General features: G+C 55.8%; 1 protein-coding gene across 3 annotated transcripts in view; it reads left to right on the top strand.

Annotated features, from left to right (window-relative positions):
• The window catches only part of GREB1 (growth regulating estrogen receptor binding 1), a 49,288-nt gene that overhangs the window by 13,663 nt on the left and 16,451 nt on the right, over positions 1-19,174 (top strand). The window contains exons 7-18 of one of the 3 annotated variants that reach the window (XM_058668266.1): positions 1,797-1,910; positions 5,677-5,820; positions 8,059-8,244; positions 10,309-10,659; positions 11,540-11,668; positions 12,215-12,343; positions 12,941-13,138; positions 13,835-14,015; positions 15,147-15,339; positions 16,017-16,153; positions 17,810-18,149; positions 18,916-19,031. In XM_058668266.1, coding sequence (XP_058524249.1) covers positions 1,797-1,910; positions 5,677-5,820; positions 8,059-8,244; positions 10,309-10,659; positions 11,540-11,668; positions 12,215-12,343; positions 12,941-13,138; positions 13,835-14,015; positions 15,147-15,339; positions 16,017-16,153; positions 17,810-18,149; positions 18,916-19,031 — 2,218 coding nt within the window. Of the gene's footprint in view, positions 1-1,796; positions 1,911-5,676; positions 5,821-8,058; positions 8,245-10,308; positions 10,660-11,539; positions 11,669-12,214; positions 12,344-12,940; positions 13,139-13,834; positions 14,016-15,143; positions 15,340-16,016; positions 16,154-17,809; positions 18,150-18,915; positions 19,032-19,174 lie in introns of those variants that run through there. The other 2 variants (XM_058668265.1, XM_058668268.1) reach the window with 2 other exon arrangements.

Raw genomic sequence — 19,174 nt, 5'->3', positions numbered from 1 at the left:
TGTGTCCACACCCGGCTCAGGAGGGGATGCGCTCGCCTCTCCCTGGCCTTTCTCTTCCCGCCCTCTACTTTTGGACGAAGGGTTTGTCTGTGTGAGGCAGGTGAACTTCTGCCATGGCTTCAGGACCCTGTGTTGTCAGGCTGGGGGGCGCCCCTGGTGTGGGGCAGAAGGCATCCCTTGGGGTGTCTTCTGTGGGGAACAGCCGGGATCACCCGTAAAGCTAGCAGGGTTTGGGGAGGACCTCGTGTTGAGACACAGTGCTGCCATAGGCTCGGACTTTGCTTACACGGTTCCCTGTCTCTCTCTCTCTCTCTCTCTCTCACACACACACACACACACACACACACACACACGTGCGCACTCATCTCTAACTACCTGCCAGGCCCTGCCCACAGCATGTGTGGCTCTCCAGGCCACTGTGGGTCCAAGCTTCTGCACCTGGCTGTTTGGAAGAGTCAGAGACTTGGTGTGTCACAGTGGGGGCAGTAGCTGCCAGGAGGGCGGAAGGAGCCTGCTAGTTCGCAAGCTCATTGTAAACTCTCGGTACTTTGCATTTTAACATTTCTTAAAGCTTTATTTTTATTGGGAAGGCAGATTACAGAGAGAAGGAGCCACAGAGAGATCTTCTGTCTGCTGGTTCACTCCCCAGTGGCTGTAGTGGCCGGAGCTGAGCCAATCCGAAGCCAGGAGCCAGGAACTTCTTCTTTGTCTCCCATGTGGGTACAGGCTCCCAAGACTTTCAGCTGTCCTTAACTGCTTTTCCAGGACACAAGCAGGGAGCTGGAAGGGAAGTCGAGCAGCCAGGACACAAACTGGTGTCCACATGGGATCCCGGCATGTGCTAGGCAAGGGCGTAGCCACTGAGCCATTATACTGGTCCCCATTTTTAACATTTTTTTAAAAGAATCTAATTGTTTGAGAAACATAGGGACAGACACAGCTCCTGTCCACTGCTTTTTCTCCAAGTGTCTGTGATGATCAGGGCTGGGCTTGGGCCTAAAGCTTGGGGCCGGGCACTTGGTCCATGTCCCCCGTATGGCTGGCAAGCTTCACCCTCGTAGTGTCAGAATCAGCAGGAGCTCCTGGAAGCAGACATCTTGCCGCACCTGCATGCTAGCCTCCAGACTTCCTGCGAGGGGCTCTTCAGATGGAGCTGGGGTCTGCAGGTGACATTCACATGCAGCGGGTGTGGGGACACATCAGGGGAGCTTCCGGTCAGCCTGGCCAAGAAGCCATGGCAACCACTTGATACCTTGAGTCATCCAGGAGGAAGAGCTGCAGCCAGAACGTGCTGTTCTCTGGAGCCGGCCAGGAGGCTTGTGGGCCGCTGGCTGCTGCATGCCTTGGGTTCTCCAGCCTGACTCTAGCTGGTCAGGCTGGTGGACAGAGCGCCACAGGTGGATCTCTACTGCCCCCAAGTGGTGAGAATGGATGGTGAAGCGAATGTGGCTGCAACGGCTCTCAGATCTCGCTCCTGACTCTGGGAGGAGACACAGCAGTGCACGGAGGATGATGATGGTGGAAGTGATGTCAGGGCTGGTGGCCACACCAGCTGTCTGTAGTCTTTTCAAAGCAGGTTTTATTATGCCGTTTAGTCATGAAAGTTTGAGCACATACACACCTTTGGAATGGGATATGTATGAAACTGAGTGTTCTTCCTTGGAGTGTACTTCCTTGGACGCCTCAGACCCATTAGATGACACATACATGTTGTCCAAATCGGGGCGCTGGGGAGACGTCATCCCGGCGGTCCTTGGTGGTTCAGCTTCATGATCCCTGCTCTGAATGCTGTTTAGGTGTCTTGTCCAACTCGGGACCCCCGAAGAAACGTCACAAGGGGTGGTCTCCTGAATCCCCATCAGCTGTGGATGCTGGCTGCCCGTCGGGTGCTGGGGTCAGAGCCAAGGGCGGTGAGTGAGCTCTTGTCCAGGGGGCCCTGGGCCCTGGTGCTGCTGGGGACAGGGATGGGAACGGGGGATGATAGGGGAGTGAACTGGTCTCAGTAGGGGCACTGCAGCTGTGGGAGATGTTTACGGTGGCACAGCTTTGCGAGAATTTAAAAATTTTTGTGTAGCAAATAAAGCAACTTTTTTTTACATTTTATTATTATTATCATTTTATGATACAGTTCCATAGGCTCCTGGCATTTCCCTTATCCCCTCCCCAATTCCCGCTCCCCCACCTAGTTCCTCTATATCATTACTAAAATATAGTTCTTCATACACAGTGATATGTCCATCATTGCGGGCATGGACAATGGCAGAGAGTCCAGCATCCTATTGTCAAGATATAGTGAGCGGTTTCATCATAAGTCCATCTTTGTCTGGAAGTAAAAATGCATACTACATTGCATCCTCACGTCTGGATATTAGTCTCCATTTCACAGCTACTGTACATCTCCTTAAATGAAAAGTCATAATACAAAATCAACCATAGAAAGAAAGAAAAATAGAAATTTACAATGCCATGAAGTTAAATGACATGTTACTAGATATGACAGTCTCCATTACACAGCTACTCTACATCCCCTTAAATGAAAAGCCACAAAACAAAATCAACATCAGGGAGAAAAAAGAAATTAACAACACCATGAAGTTAAATAACATGCTACTAAATGACTAACGTGTAGCTGAAGAAATGAAAATCAAGAACCTTCTTGAAGAAAATGATACTGCTGTATGATCTATGAGTCACTGAATGATTTAATCAGAAGAAAGTGTTTTGAAGAGATGAAACCAACAGAAAACAACAAAACCCATGTGATAGTTTCCGCTGATTTTTGTTGGTGAAGTGTGTCCCTTCTAGACAATAAATAGATGGGTTTTGTTTTTTTAATCCAGTCTACTAATCTATGACGTTTGATTAGCTTAAGCCATTTACATTCAGAGTTTAATATATATGGGTGGTACTTTGGTCCTATCATTTTAGCAATGGGTTGTTCATTGGTTTAGTCTTCTGTTGTCATTTTACTGGGATGTTCTTCTCATTTGCCTTTGGTTTTGGTGGGTGCTATTCCTCTTCTCTGTCAAGAGAACATCTTGAAGTATCATTTGTAGGGCAGGTTTGAAAGAGGCAAATTCTTTTAACTTTTCTTGACTGTGGAAGAATTTTATTTCATTTTCAAAGACAAAAGAAAGCTTTGCTGGATATGTTATCTTAGGCCGACAATTTTTTTCTTTTAGAGTCTGGAATATGTCACTCCATTCTCTTCTGGCCTGTAGAGTTTCCTGTGAGAGAGCTCCTGTGAGTTTAATTGGCATTCTTTCATATGTCAATTGACTTTTTTCACGTGCACATTTAAGGATCTTTTCCTTATGTTCGATTGAAGAGAGCTTGATTATCATGTGTCTTGGTGAAGATCGCTTTTGATCAAGCCTGTTGGGAGTTCTGTGCCCCTCTTGGATCTTGTTTCCCAATTCTTTCTCTAGATTAGGGAAATTTTCCTTTATTATTTCATTAAATACATTTGCAAACTCAGCTTCTCTTTCTGCACCTTCTGGGACTCCCATAACTCTTATATTTGGCCTCTTAATAGTGTCTTTCAATCCTTGAATACTTCTTTTGGCCTGATCCAGCTCTGCTTCCAGCTTTTTGTTTGCTTCCCCCTGATGACAGGAACTATCTTCCAATTCTGAGATTCTTTCTTCTGCTTGCTTCATTCTATTTTGGAGATTCTCCACTGTACTTTTAATTTGCTCTACTATGTTCTTAATTTCTGATATATCAGCCTTGATTTACTTTATTGCTTCCTTAAATTCTTTGAACTCTTGTATGTGCTTCTCATTGTTGATCAGAAGCTTTAAAATGAGTTTTATGAATTCTGTGTCCCCCATTTCCTCGATGTCTTCCTCAGTGAACTCTGAGGTTGGCATAGGGTTTTGCGCTTTTGCAGGGGAGTTTTCAGTAATATTCATTGTGTCTTTGTCTCTTCTTTTGCTCTTGATCATTGTACTTCTGGTTAGCAGAGTCTTCTCCTTGGGGCAGGTTTCTAAGCTGTGTCACCCACAGGTCTACAATGCGATTTTATTTATTGCTGTTGGTACACAACTTTTTGCTTGCAGCCACTTGTGCCACAACCTCCAGCGAGTTCCAGGTCTGGGTTCTTATGTTAGATTTCCACCGTGGTCTCCACAGCCACAGCTCCTGGCTCACCACTCTCTACCTCCTGTGATACTGTGCTGAGGCTGCACCGTTGTCTCTGCAACCTTTCTCCCACTTCCGGTTGGAGCAGGTCCCAGGATTAGAGAGACACCAGGTGTCCTTTATAGTTAGGTTGTTGGTGGCGCAAATCTTGTCGGAACCTATTGGAAGTTAGGTCTGGGTGCCACGCGGACCTATTTTGACCATACGATGCCACAGTCGGTATTATTTTCCCACGGACCAGTGCAATCCACGGACCTCAGTGAGTTCTCGCGAGCTCAGCATATGCGCAGTTCACTGTTGTCCCCTGCAGTCCTAAAGCTACTGCCACAGTGTACAAAATGGCACCTGACGTACCACTACTAGAGTTCTTGATCTGCTGGCTGTCAGGTCTTAGGGCTACCCAGACCTGTCTTGGGTGGAACCTGTAGAATGCCACGTTGCTGCAGTTCAGTGAGCTAGAAATGAGTTCACTCCCAGCTCAGCGTATGCTCAGTCCAAAAGCCCTTTGCCTCCTTACGCAAAATGGCACCCGATTAGGCTCTAGGGGGTGGACTGGGCTATGAAATCTGACCTGTTCCCGCACCACCAGTCTGGGATCTGCTGCTCTGTCTCTGCTCCTGATCAAATCAAACGGACCAGCAGGACGGACAGATCTTTGTCTGGGTTTACCTCCCAAGCTCCCAGTGAAAGTCCCTTCCCACCTGGTTGCTGGTGGAGTTCCGGCTGCTGGTGGAGTTCAGATCACCGTTAGCTGAATGCCACTGGAGTATCAGTCACTGCAACACCACACCGTTGTGTCCGCTGCTTTCCTGTGTCTGTCAGTCTGCAGGTACCCCTCTGCTGTTGTTCTGTCCTTTCCTATTTCCTGGAATGTGTCCTCTCTACTTCATCCTGATTAAATGTTTTTCTGTCCGTTTAAACGTGTCCTTACCCTATTCCGCCATCTTGATTCTCCCTGCAACTATTTATGTTACTCATTTGAAAGGGAGAGAGGGATTAAGGTCTCCAATCTGCTGGTTCGTTCCCCAAGGGCTTGCTATACCTGGGGCTGGGCCAGGCCAAAGCCACAAGCCAGGAACTCAGTCTGTCTCATTGGGATGTGGACGTACTGGGGAGCCATTACTTGCTGCCTGCAGGCGCCATCAGCAGGGCAGGGCTGGAGCCCAGGCACTGTTGATTTAGGATATGAGAGGGCCTGCCCCAAACTTGCCTTTCAGTTTTACTTTCCATGAGCTTTCCTAGCACCCTGGGGTGGCAGAGTTGCTTTCTAAGGCCCAGCCCCTGGGGGAGTGTGAGTTCCCTGACCGTAAGAAGTGTGAAGGGTGTGTGTGTGTCACTTGTCAGGGTATGCAAGGAAAGGCCTGAGGTACCCAGGCCGGGTGAACCCAGCTTGGGGGTGGGTGGGCCTTGACTTGGAGTCCCTGGCCTGAAGACTTTGATCCCCTTGTCGTGGGGCCAGGGGTCAGGCTAGTGGCTCTGTGACACTGGGACCCCTGTCTGCTGTCCTTCACTGACCATCTTTGCATTGTCTAGAAAGCGTAGGTGTCTCCTGCCTGCCCCCGGCTGGCTTGCTGGGACCCACATCGGTCACCTTTCCTGTTGCGGCCTCTGGGGAGCCAGTGTCTGTCCCTGACAACCTGCTGAAGATCTGCAAGGCCAGGCCGGTGATATTTAAAGGCAAGTACACCTATGCCCCAACCATGCACAGCTGAGGCCTTGCCTTGGCGGAGTCCTCTGCTGGACTCCTGCCAGGGTGATGAGAGAGTGGCGCAGAGCCAGCCGCTAGCTTAGCCATGACCCAGTGCCAAGGCTCAGTGAGGGGCTGCCTGCTGCGCGCAGTCACATGTCTGGCATCTGCTTGTCCCCTGTTTGTCCCCCCTCCACTGCCTGAGCAGTCCTGAGTCCTGCCATGGTAACGGGCCCAGCACCAGGCTCACAATCAAGAGACAGTGCAGTCTGACTCTTGCACTAAGGAGCCCAGGCTGGCTGTGGCCTTATCCTGTGGTCCACCCTAGGCTGCCAGGATGTCCAACTATGAAATCCACATTTGGTTGGGCCAAGGTAGTTGTTGGTACTACTGTGGACTCCTGCAGCAAAGTTGGGCTTGGTCTGCACAGCGAGCTGAGCTGGGCCACATGGGCTTGGGCTCTACCTACAGATATTCTTATCTAACGAGGCTGGAGTTTCCCCTTAGAGTGGGGAAGCCCGTGAGGCCCCAGTGGGGCTGGATCGAGATGGTACTCACAGTACAGTGTGCTGGTGTGTACAGTCACACAGGCACACACAGGTCCTCTTTGAATAAGTTCATATTGCACTTGGCATCCTGCTTAAAGGAAGAGAGGAGGCCCAGAAAGGGACACGCCGCCTTCTGTTAACCAAGAACATTTCTTTCTCCTAAAAACTATAAACCAGCTGGGGTATACAGGAAGGAGGGTGGGTCCTGAGCTGCACATGAGGCCAAGCCCACGAGGTGGCTGCACTGGAGGCCCTGTGGCCAGCGGGATCTCGTGAGACTGTGGGCAGCCAGGTGCTGCGTGTTCTTGTGTAGCTGTGATCTGCCTGGGGTGCTCCTGGAGCTTGCAGTGCTGAAAAAACAACCCTGAACCAAATCTGGGCACGAGGCTGGGTCTCGCCTGCACCCACTGGGAGCCAGCAGCCCCAGAGAAGCCTGGTGGGGTGGGTGCTACAGACCTTCCTCGGCCCCTTCCCGTCCTGTAACATGGCCTGACTTCTCAGCTCCGCACTGGCAGGTTTCCTGCTTGCCTCCGGTGCCCACTTCCCACCCAGGCTGCCGGACCCCCAGCCAGCACCTACTCTGTACTGTTGTCTCCAGCTCCCAGTGTGGCTTCCTTGCACAAGTGCCCTCCCTGAGACAGAAGCGTTTCTGTCCAGCTGTGCCCATGAGTCAGCTTCATCCGGGCGTTTGCCAGTTCTGATCAGTGGTGGGGCAGGGCTGGCCAGCACTCAGCAGGTGGGCAGGTATCCCCCTCCAAGGTGAGACCTCCATGGGTCTCAGCACAACCCATGGAGACGGTGAAGTGAGCCAGGTCTGTCATCTCGGCGACTTCCAGAGGCCTTGACGTCTGTGCTCCATGTGATGGATGTGGAGTTCCAAGATAGAGTCACAAAGCTCCCACCTGGTCCATTTCTGAATCCTGCAGGCGGTCCCAGGGTTTAGATCCCTACCCCGGCAGGGCTGCATCCTCTCTGCCACCCAGTGAGGCTCCAGTGAGGGCCTATCCTCAGAGGCCCAGGCCACAGGTGCCAGGGCATAGCCTTGCAGCTCTGAGCGAGCGCCTTCTGACCTGTCTGGGCTTTTTTTTTTTTTTTAAGATTCATTCAGTTTTATTACAAAGCCAGATATACAGAGAGGAGGAGAGACAGAGAGGAAGATCCTCTGTCCGATGATTCACTCCTCAAGTGAGTGCAACGGCCGGTGCGCGCTGATCCGAAGCCGGGAACCAGGAACCTCTTCTGGGTCTCCCACGCGGGTGCAGGGTCCCAATGCATTGGGCTGTCCCCGACTGCCCTCCCAGGCCACAAGCAGGGAGTTGGATGGGAAGCGGAGCCGCTGGGACCAGAACCGGCGCCCACATGGGATCCCGGGGCGCCCAAGGCCAGGACTCCAGCCACTAGGCCATGCCGTCGGGCCCCTGTCTGGGCTTTGCCTTCGTCTGTGGTCGGGTGTGGACTGAGCAAATGAGCCAGTGCACTGCTCTGCATGGGGGCTCTGTCCGTGCAGGGGCCAGAAGGGCAGGGCGGGTGCATGAGAGCAGTTCTGGCTGACATCTGTGGTATCCAGGGCAGAGACGCTGCAGTGGCTTGGGTGTGGACCACCTGTCCGCTGTAGGTCCTGTGGTTTTGGGGAAGCCACATGTGGCCAGTGGCCAGCTGCTGCTGTTTCCTCTCGTGCAGGCCACGGGAACTTCCCTTACCTGTGTGGGAACCTGAGCGATGTCGTGGTCAGCCCTCTGCTGTACACGTGCTACCAGAACTCCCAGTCTGTGTCCCGGGCGTATGAGCAGTGCGGCGCCACCAGTGTCCAGCCCATCTCCGAGGAGATGCAGCTCCTGCTCACCGTCTACTACCTGGTGCAGCTCGGTGAGCTCTGGGAACATCAGGAGGGCAGCCAGGGGTCTGGGAGCCGACTCCCACGCCACCCCCGTGCCCGCCTAGCATGGGGTGAGGGTGGAGAGCAAACGGAGCAGCATGGGGATATTCTGGTGTAGGGGAAGGTGAGTAGGGTGGGTGTGTTGGGGTCCACTTAGGGTAGTCAGGGAAGGGAGTAGGAGTGGAGAGATGAGCCATGGGAACAGCTGAGGGGTGTGACAGGTGGGGCTATGGTAGGATGGAGGACAGGCAGGAGCCATGGGCAGGAGGGCAGGTGAGGGCTGCAGGATGGGAGGGGACCAGGTGAGGGCTGCAGGATGGGAGGGGACCAGGTGAGGGCCACAGGATGGGAAGGGGCCAGGTGAGGGCTGTGGGATCGGAAGGGGGCCAGGTGAGGGCTGTGGGGTGGGCAGGAGGGCAGGTGAGGGCTGTGGAATGGGAAGGGGACCAGGTGAGGGCCACGGGATGGGGAGAGGTCAGGTGATGGCTATGCGGTGGGCAGGAGGGCAGATGAGGGCTGCGGGATGGGGAGGGGACCAAGTGAGGGCTGTGGTTGGGGAGGGGACCAGGTGAGGGCCACGGGATGGGGAGAGGACCAAGTGAGGGCTGCGGGATGGGGAGGGGACCAAGTGAGGGCTGCGGTTGGGGAAGGGACCAGGTGAGGGCCATGGGATGGGGAGGGGACCAAGTGAGGGCTGCGGTTGGGGAGGGGACCAGGTGAGGGCCGTGGGATGGGAAGGGGACTAGGTGAGGGCCGTGGGATGGGGAAGGGGACCAGGTGAGGGCCGTGGGATGGGGAGGGGGCCAGATGAGGGTTGCGGGATGGGGAGGGGGCCAGGTGAAGGCTGTGGGATAGAGAGGGGACCAGGTGGGGGCTGTGGGGTGGGGAGGGGGCCAGGTGAGGGCCCCAGAGCGGGAGGAAGAACAGGTGAGGACTGTGAGGTCAGACCCTGGGGTGGCGGGTGTGTGCACTGTGCCCAGCCAGCAGAGAGATTGTGTGGCTACAGCAGAGAGGGTGAAGGTGACGTGGGAGAGGGGCGGGGCCTCAGGTTGGGGTCATGCGTGTACCTGTGTCTCAATAGATTGAGCAACCTCTGGAGCTGGCTGTAGGGGAGATGGATGCAGCCTCATGTGTACTTTAAAGGGCACCTGTGCCATGTGGGGCTGGGAGGTGCAGGAGCTGTTGCAGGGACCTCAGTGGTGGCCTGGGCCTCGTGGGGTCCCAGGAGAGAGAGCCGGTGAGAAATCCACATCTGGTAGGGGCCGGGTGGAGTGGATGGGGCCTGAGCAATAGATATTTGTTAGAGTGGGCAGGCCTTAAGCCCCAGGAGAGAGGGAGGCCACAGCAGTGCTGGGGACCTTTGTGGTGGGAGCGGGGGTGATTTACACAAAGGCAGCGGAGACCCTGGAAAAAGTGCCAGGGTCGAGCCTCTGGACACCGCAACCTTCTGAGCTTGCCCCATAGAGACCAAGGTCGTTGAAAAAAATCCCCACGAGACACAAATACAGAAAAGTATTCCCTCTTGCCAGTCGTCGAAGAGGTGTAAATCAGCGAGCCCAATAATAAGTAGTAGTTTCTCCAACCCATCCGGATGGCAGGACCAGCAGTCAGAGGACGGGGGAAACCCAGATCTCTCCTGAGAAGATGTGTTTATCCGAAACACAGAGTGGCAGGAGGGGGACAGGCAGATTCTGTCGCTCATTCACGCCCCCAATGGCTGCAGCAGCTAGAGGCTGGCCGGGGCAAAGCCAGGAGCCAGAAACTTCCTCCGGGTCTCCCACGTGGGTGTAGGGGCCCACAGACCCGGCCATATTCCACTGCCTTCCCAGGCACATGAGCAGGGAGCTGGATTAGGAGTGGAGCAGCCGGGACCTGAACCAGCACTCTGACTCAGAGGCTGGCTGTGCGTATGTCACAAGCAGCAGTTGTAGAACCCAGGAGCAGTCCCTCTGGCCATCATTTGGGTGTGGCGTGGGTTCTAAGCCAGCACTCATGGGGGCCTTGAAACTGACACCTCACTGCCCCCCACCCCTGCCCACCCCAACCTGCTGCAGCCGCCGACCAGGTGCCCCTGATGGAGGACCTGGAGCAGATCTTCCTGCGCTCCTGGCGCGAGTCACACCTGACCGAGATCCGGCAGTACCAGCAGGCACAGCCGCAGCTCTTCCCTCCCGTGCCCAGCGCCGTGGCACCCGTGACCTCGGCTCAGCTGCCCTGGCTGGCCGGCCTGGCCGCCAGCTCCTGCAACGACAGTGTGTATGTCATTGAGTGTGCCTACTCCCTGGCCGAGGGCCTCTCAGAGATGTTCAGGCTGCTGGTGGAGGGCAAGCTGGCCAAGACCAACTATGTGGTCATCATCTGTGCCTGCCGCAACGCCGCCATTCACTCCTGTATCGCCGTCACTGGTGAGTCCCGCCGCGGCTTCCTTTGCCTGCTGCCTGCGCAGCAATGGCTGGTGCCGAAGGCTCAAGCACCCGGTGACATGCTGAGCTGTGGCCTCATCCCTGCTGGGAGTGACTAGGGGAGCAGTGCCCGGTCTCCCTTTGCAGCCCACATAGACCTGGTTACAGAGCTGGCCTGCCTTGCAGCCGGGGCTGTGGTTGTCACTCAGACCAACTCTGGCCCCAGTTTTGCCCGTGACCTGGTGCAGATAAGAACAGTGACCTCATCACATTGTGGGGGCCCTTGAGCCAGCTCAGTGAATCAAGGCACTCACTGTGGCCCTTCTGTTTACAGCTACTGTTGCAGGGTTTGGAGTCCAGGAGCACTTTCCTGAAGTGAACAGTCTGGCCAGAGAGCCAGGTGGGCACTAGATGCCAGCGTCTTTGGCCTGTTTAGCTTTTGGCAGGTGCATATGTTCAACCTCAGGCTGTGCGATCCTTGGGTGTTACTTAAAAGTGAACCCTGTCAGCACGCAGCCTTCTCCTGTGGTCCTGGCCTCTTGCAGGTCACCCTGTAGTAATCCTGGAGCACCTCCTTGCGTCTGTGAGCAAATGCTGCTGGGGGCTCCTGCTCTAGGTCTGAGGGCTTGGATACTTGTCCAGGGTTCTATCACGAGAGGGTGCTGTCGGGTCCAGGGCCAGCGCTCTGGGACTTCACTCAGTGATCATGACCGTCTTCACACCCTGAGCAGGCAAACTGGGCGAGGAAGGTGCGCGCCATCAGCCTGTTTAACAAGCCCCTGCCCTCAGCCAGCATGCTGCCAGGCCTGGGCTTGGAGAGAGCAAGCCGCAGACCCTGCCAGCAGGGAGACTGGGCCCAAGACATGTATGGTGTGTTTTCCAGGAAAATACCAAGCTCGGATTCTCTCTGAGAGCCTGCTCAGCCCTGCCGAGTACCAGAAGGAAGTCAGCACGGAGCTGGTCACCGGGAGAGTAGACTCGCTGGGGGCCTTTGTGAGCACTCTCTGCCCAGGTGGGCCGCTTGGGAGGTGGGTGTGCGTGTGAGCAGTGAAGCAGCTGCAGACGGAAGGCCAGGTCCCCGACCTGCCTGTGACAACCCGGGGCTGCTGTGTCTGTCCTCCATCCCTGCCTTCTGATGCTGGCCAGCGGTGGCTTCTGGCCGCCGTCTCTGCTGGCTCTGGCTGCGGGTCCCCCCAGGTTGCTCCAGCCTGTTCCTCTCTACTCTCTGGCCTCCCCAGCCCCTCTGCTCCCCCATTCTGAATGACCTGAAGGAGTCCCTTCCTGCCCCCCATGTTCTCTGAGTCCTCTTTGCTTTCCTGGTTCCCACTGTTTGGAATTCAGCTCCTGTCTTTCTGGAAAGCTCTGTGGACTCCCCCTCTCTGTCCTTCTCCTGCCCTGCACTGCAGCACACCAACTGCTGCCCTAGTTCACACACCTGCGTCTTTACCAGGTTGCGCTGTCCTTGGCCGACCAGGCCACACCCCTTCCCTTGGCCTTGGCAGGTGACGGACACACAGCTGTACAGAGGACCTATTGCTGTTTGTTCTGTTTCGGGCAGAGGGAGACATTGACATTTTGCTGGACAAATTTCATCAGGAAAATCAAGGCCCCATGTCTTCCTCGACTACTGCCTCCTCTGGCTCTCAAGCAGCACCTGTGGATGTGAGCGGGGCACCTGTGTGCACAAGTGAGTGACTGGAGGGGGAGTGCCCAGTGTGCACTGGCAGCGAGGAGAGGGTGCTGCCTGAGGGCTGGGGGCGTGGATCTGAACTGGTGCAGCCACAGGCCAGAGCCTCCTGGACTTTGGGGAGGCAGCGTGCCTGCTCTCCAACAGAGCCAGCCTCAGGCCCCATGGAATACATTCAGTGGCAATGTTGTCGTTGTATGTGAACTTGTACCCTGGGCCTGGACGTAGTTCCCTATGACGATTTTCTGCTCACAGTGCAGGATGTGAAAATATGTCATGGAGGTTAGTTTCTCCCATTGCCTGAAAAGTGGTGGCTTCTTCCTTCCTTTACATACCGCATCCAAGCCCCTTCCCAGGGTCAGGCTCTGTGTGGCCTCACAGGCTGCTGTCATGCTGGTCCCTGTGGGCACCATGTCCTCTATGCCCACTGGTCACTTGACCTTAGGCCTTTACTAGCAGAAGGGAGGTGGGTCAGGGCTGAGCTAGAGTAGGTGCTTAGATGTGAGGTCCCCACAAGCACAGGTGGGCTTGCTGTTGTGTCCCCCAGCTGTGGCTGTCTGCCCCATGGGGCTCACCCAGTCTCGGCTCTGGTTCTAGGCTACCACCTGGAGCCATGCAGCGTCCGGCCCTTCCAGCTGGCCGTGGCCCAGAAGCTGCTCTCCCACGTGTGTTCCATTGCTGACTCCAGCACCCAGAACCTGGACCTGGGATCCTTCGAGAAGGTGGACTTTCTGATTTGCATTCCCCCCTCGGAAGTGACCTACCAGCAGACGCTGTGCCACGTGTGGCACTCAGGTACAGGAGCCCTGGGGGAGGGGCAGGGATGGCCCTTCTGCCCCACTGCACCTCTGGGCACTCACGCTTCCTCGGGGCCCGTCTGCCCCACTGCACCTGTGGGCGCTCATGCTTCCTCGGGGCCCATCTGCCCCACTGCACCTGTGGGCGCTCACGCTTCCTCAGGGCCCGTCTGCCCCACTGCACCTCTGGGCGCTCACGCTTCCTCGGGGTAGAGCAGATGGAGCAGGTGTCAGTTATTTCTGTTTCAAAAATGGTGATACTGACATCCAGGGATAGTGACTTGAATCTGTTAACGGTAGAACCGAGTCTTAAACTTTATGCTGTGTCCCACTCAGGCCAGCAAGCTGGTTTCTGCTTTGTACTTTCCCTGGGCTTTCAAAGAAGCTTAAAAATGAAATACCAAGTCTTCTCTCTGAAGATTCACTAGTGAGGAGTATGGTGGAGGAGCCCTGAGCATTCAGGCCAAGAGGTGGCTTTTCTGGGTGGCAGGAGCAAACCCTTCCTGTCTGTCTCCACACCCACCTTTGCTGGTGTCCCTGGCAGGCTACTGCGCACATGGCCATGCCTCTGCCCCAGCTCCTGTGCGCGGCATCCCTGCAGCCGCAGCTCCCAGCCCTGACCATCAGGTGCGTGCTGAGCTGCCAGGGCCCGGGGCCTTGCTTGTAGCTGCCTGTGTGTTTCTGCCTTTTGCAGGTGTGCTGCTGGAGTTGGGGCTGGAGAAGGAGCAGCTGACCAAGCAGAGAGTGGAACAGTACGTCCTGAAGCTAGACGCGGGGGCACAGAGCAGATTTAAGGCCTTCCTGCAGAACTCTCTCCAGAACCCACACACATTGTATGTGCTCATCCACGACCACGCCCACTGGGATCTGGTGAGGTAAGAGCAACCACAGAGTGAAGGGCTGACATGTGGTTCAAGCTTGTAGATCAATTTATTTAAAAGGCAGAGGTAGGTTTATAGAGAGGAATCTGCAGTCTTCTGGGTCACTTGCTAAATGGCCACAACAGCCAGCTTTGAGCCAGGCCAGAGCGAGGAACCAGGAGCTCCATCCTGATCTCCCAGGCCAGTGACACGGCCCATGTATACCTTAGAGCATCTTTGTGGCTTCCCAGGCACATTAGCAAGGAGCTGGATCAGAAGCAGAGCAGCTGGGGTTTGAACTGGTGCTCAGACATGGGGTGCTGGTATTTTGAAATGATAAACAGCTGGCACCCTGTGCCTGGGGTTCCACACCCATGGATTCAGCTGGCACCCTATGCCTGGGGGTTCCACATCCATGGATTCAGCTGGCACCCTGTCCTGGGGTTCCACACCCATGGATTCAGCTGGCATCCTGTGGGGGGTTCCACATCCATGGATTCAGCTGGCACCCTGTGCCTGGGGCTTCCGCACCCATGGATTCAGCTGGCACCCTGTGCCTGGGGCTTCCACACCCATGGATTCAGCTGGCACCCTATGCCTGGGGGTTCCACATTCATGGATTCAGCTGGCACCCTGTGCCTGGGGCTTCCACACCCATGGATTCAGCTGGCACCCTGTGTCCTGGGGTGGCACACCCATGGATTCAGCTGGCACCCTATGCCTGGGGGTTCCACACCCATAAATTCAGCTGGCACCCTGTCCTGGCGTTCCACATCCATGGATTCAGCTGGCACCCTGTGCCTGGGGCTTCCACACCCATGGATTCAGCTGGCACCCTGTGTCCTGGGGTGGCACACCCATGGATTCAGCTGGCACCCTATGCCTGGGGGTTCCACACCCATAAATTCAGCTGGCACCCTGTCCTGGCGTTCCACATCCATGGATTCAGCTGGCACCCCGTGGTTGCGGGTTCCACATCTGATTTTGGTCTTACCCTGGGTTGGCAACAAGCAGTATCAAGGCCTGTCGTGCAATCATCGGGAACAGAGCCAGGACACTGGGAACAGGTTTCATCCCTGGTGAGTTACGAAGCAGTGTTTGGGTGATTCACTTGCTGGTTCTTTTCTTCCTGTTGCCCCTCAGCAGTGCCGTCCATAACCTCTACTCCCAGGACGACCCCGGCGTGGGGTTGGTGGACAGACTGCTCAACTGCAGGGAGGTGAAGGAGGCCGCCAACATCGTGACCCTGCACGTGACCTCTTTCCCCTACGCACTGCAGACCCAGCACACGCTCATCAGCCCTTACAACGAGATCCACTGGCCCGCCTCCTGTAGCAGCGTGAGTTCGGAGACGTGCTGCTGCTTGGGCGCCAGCCTGGCTGCCAAGGCCGGCGGCGGTTCCTTGGCCATGTGATTCCGCCTGGGCAGGGCTGGATGGAAACCCCTCCCGGCCTGCTGGGAACCTGCCTGCTGTCCCTCCACGGGCGCTGTCGGAGCAGCCTTGCACATCTGTGCTCGTGGTGCTGGGGAGTGAGGCTCAGATGCTCCTCCCTGAGGCCCAGCATGCGGCCCGAGGCCTGCTGTGGCGTAGTTGATCAACTTCTGCTATTTCATCAAACAGGAAGGCCAAGACAGTTCTGATCATTTGAGAATTCTGGGAACTAGAGTCTAGATCTTTCCACAAGGGAGTAAAGCGGCCATCTGGGGAACTCTGTGGAAAAAGGGGGTACATGGGCTCTGTCCTGGGCACTTCTGTTAGCGATGGTCTGAGCCATTGGTTACCGGGAACTCGATGCTGAGAAGGGAGGCGCTGCTCCGGTCTGGGTGCCTTACCTGTGTGAGTGTGCGTGAGAGGCAGGTGCTGGGGGTCATCTGCCGGCCTTGGGTCATGCTGTGACGGGTGGAAGCCAGGATGTGAGCCAGGCACCAGCTTGGGATCCGCACCTTTGGGAAGCTCCGATGTTGACCTGCACTGATGCCCTGCGGACTGGCTGATGCTTCTATCCTGTGTTCCAGGGTGCAGCTTTGTACCATGAGAATAAGAAGTATTTCGGGCTGTCCCAGTTCATCGAGTCCACCCTGTCCGGCCACAGCCTGCCCTTGCTCAGATACGACAGCTCCTTCGAGGCCATGGTCACGGCATTAGGAAAAAAGTGGGTACCTCTCTTCCAAGTGACTGGAGTGCTTGGTAGCTTTGGTGTGAGTTGCAGCGTGGGCAGCCAGGAGGAGATTGCAGGAAGGAAGTTTACCCCTCTTTCCTCCTGGGTTTTTTCCCCGCACAAGGCACCCACCCACCCTGGTGTATTTCTGTTTCTCTTCCTGCGCTTGCCTTGCTTTGGGCCAGTGACGTTTTTGTCATGTTGCTGCTCCAGAAATGTTTGGAGATAGAATGGGCAGAACTGTGCTGGAGTGTGGGGAAATGGGAGGGAAGGTCCCGGAAGGCAGAGATGGGCACAGTGGGCTGCCTTTTTATTCTGATGCGCAGACCTGTTGACTAGTTATTCTGGGCTGTTCGTGGTTCCAAGACTGTTGTTCTTTGCTTTAAAATCGGCTTTGGTGTTCCTCGAGTTACTCTAGGTGATAATTGTCCTTTTATTTTCAGTCCATCGTGTTTGTGTTTTAAGTTGATTACGTTTGATTACATAGCTGGGAGGGGTCTTCCTTCTTTATCCAGTCTGATAATTTCTGCCTTTTAATTGAGGCATTAGGCTACTTGTATTTAATATTGTATCTGTGTGGCTGGGTTTTAACCAGTCATTTTACAGTTTATATATATCACTGGTATTTAAATTTTTTAAATTTATTTGAAAAGCACAGTTTAGAGAGAGAGAGAGAAACCATGTCCATCTACTGGTTCACTCCCCAAATGGTCACAGTGGCTGAAAATCAGACACCGGAAGCTAGGAACTCCATCTGGGTCTCTCATCTGAGTGGCAGGGACCCAGACAGGCACTTGAACTGTTAGCAGGGAATTGGATTGGAAATGGAGCAGCAGGGCTTGAGTTGGCGCCCTATGGGATGCTGGTGTCACAGGCAGCAGCTTATCCCACTATGCCACAGTGCCAGGCCCACTTATAAGACAGCACAGAGCAATGGCAAGTGTTTCTGTGACCCATAGTTGCTGATGTGCTAAGGAAAGAATAGAGAAGCAGAGGAGGGAGTAGATGATTCATCCGGGTGTCACTGGCTTCCTGGGGTGCCCACACGGGTCATGGGGTGGTCCCTGCTGCGTAGGTTCAGCGGGAGTCATTAAGCTACAGTGACTGAGAGGAGCACCACACCCTTTGGAAAGCAGCTGTCAGGGTCTGGTGCTGTGGCATAGCTCATACAGCTGCCGCCTGCAACGCCAGCATACCATATGGGCCCCAGTCCAAGTCCTAGGCTCCCCATTTCCCATGCAGTTCCCCGCTGATGTACGTGGGAAAGGCTCAGAGAAGATGGGCTAAGTGCTTGGACCCCTGCGCTCACGTGGGAGACCCGGAAGAAGCTCCTGGCTCCTGGCCATGGCCTGGTGTAGCACTGGCACCTATGGCTGTTTGGGGAGTGAACTAGCAGGTAGAAGGCCTTTCTCTTTTTCAAATAAATAAAATCTTAAAAGGAAGGCAGTTGTCAGTGTGCTCCTGGGAGGTACACAGTGACCCTCAGGGCCCTGGGCTTTTTCTGATGGGGTCTGTCTCTGATTCCGGGTGGGAACTGCAGGGTGCCAGGGCCAGGAAAGCACACTGGGAAAGCCGCCCGAGCGCGCTGCTGGTCCCTTGGGCAGGCTTCGTGCGGCGCAGCCCCGTCATGGCCGCTCTCTGTCCCCACAGATTCCCCCGCCTGCACAGCGCGGTGATCCGGACCTTTGTTCTCATGCAGCACTATGCCGCCGCGCTGATGGCCGTGAGAGGCCTGCCGCAGATGAAGAACCACACGTCCGTGGAGACGCTGGAGATCGCGCAGAACCTGCTGCACGCCCCCGCCCACTGCCCCCGCGGCCACGGGCTCATGGTGCTGCTGCGTGTGCCCTGTGCGCCGCTGGCCGCTGTGGCCTACCAGCGCCTGGCCCATGTGCGGGCACGCCTGGCGCTGGAGGAGCACTTTGAGATCATCCTGGGCAACCCCAGCACGGGCGTCACGGTGGGCAAGCACTTTGTGAGGCAGCTCCAGGTGGGCACCCAGGCAGGGTGTGGGAGGGCGCCTTGGATGCCAGCCAGAGCCAGTGGGCTCTTGGGTCCCTGCCGGCCCTCCAGCCTGCCGCTGCGGCTTCTCCTCCAGGCACTGGCGACAGGCACTGGTTCACAGCTCTCATCCCCAGAGTCTAGCCCAGGGTAGGTGTTCACTAAACCTGGGGAGATTGCAAAGCGTTAGGGAACACGTGTAGGTAAAACAAGTGAGTGGCGCACAGCCACAGAGCCAGGCGCCCTGGGACAGAGGGTGCACCCCCACGTGCTGTCCAGCACTTAGTACCGCCCAGTCGGTGCGTTCAAGACGAGAGCACGGTGGCTGATTAGCCTCGTGGTGGACATTCCTGGTTGCCATAGCCTGGTGTAGCCTGGGTCGTAGATTTGGCTCCTGACCCCCGCTTCCTGCTAGTGCAGACCTGGGAGGCGGTGGTGACGCTCAGCAGGAAGCCTGGCTTGCCTTGCTGGCGCCCAGCATCAGCCAGGCCTGTGGGGAGTGAGCCAGTGGATGGGGGAGCAGGCTGTCTTTATCTGCCCTGCCGCCCCTCCCCTGGCTCTGTCTCGCTGTTCTGTCTTCTTGTCTCTCGAAAGAATACGTACAGTGTAGGAAAGACTCCGACATTCTAACTGAGAGGACGTGTTTGCCTGCCATACCAAGAACTCTATCGCAGGACGCAACGTGAGGGTCCCCGGTGCTGGGCTGACCCGGGGTGAGGAGCCTGTGGACCCCAGCTCTTTCTGATTATCTGCAGATGTGGCAGAACATTGAGGATGCGACGTGGAGACCTCAGACCTACCTGGAGTTGGAGGGCCTGTCTTGCATACTCATCCTCAGTGGGACTGACCCACTCGGGGAGTCCTTGCCCAGGTGAGGCTGCGAGTCTACTCTTTGTGCGTCTGCTGGGCTGCCACCGCCCGACACCAGGGGGCGCCCTTCCCACCCATGGTCATGGCATGTGCGCTAATTCTCAGGAGCTTTCAGCAGAGAGCGATGAGGACAGGCCGCATTTT

This window comes from Ochotona princeps, chromosome 8, assembly GCF_030435755.1.
Source record: "Ochotona princeps isolate mOchPri1 chromosome 8, mOchPri1.hap1, whole genome shotgun sequence".
Taxonomy (NCBI): domain Eukaryota; kingdom Metazoa; phylum Chordata; class Mammalia; order Lagomorpha; family Ochotonidae; genus Ochotona; species Ochotona princeps.
The sequence above is the reverse complement of the archived record's forward strand: the minus strand, read 5'-3'. Positions and strand labels throughout refer to the sequence as shown.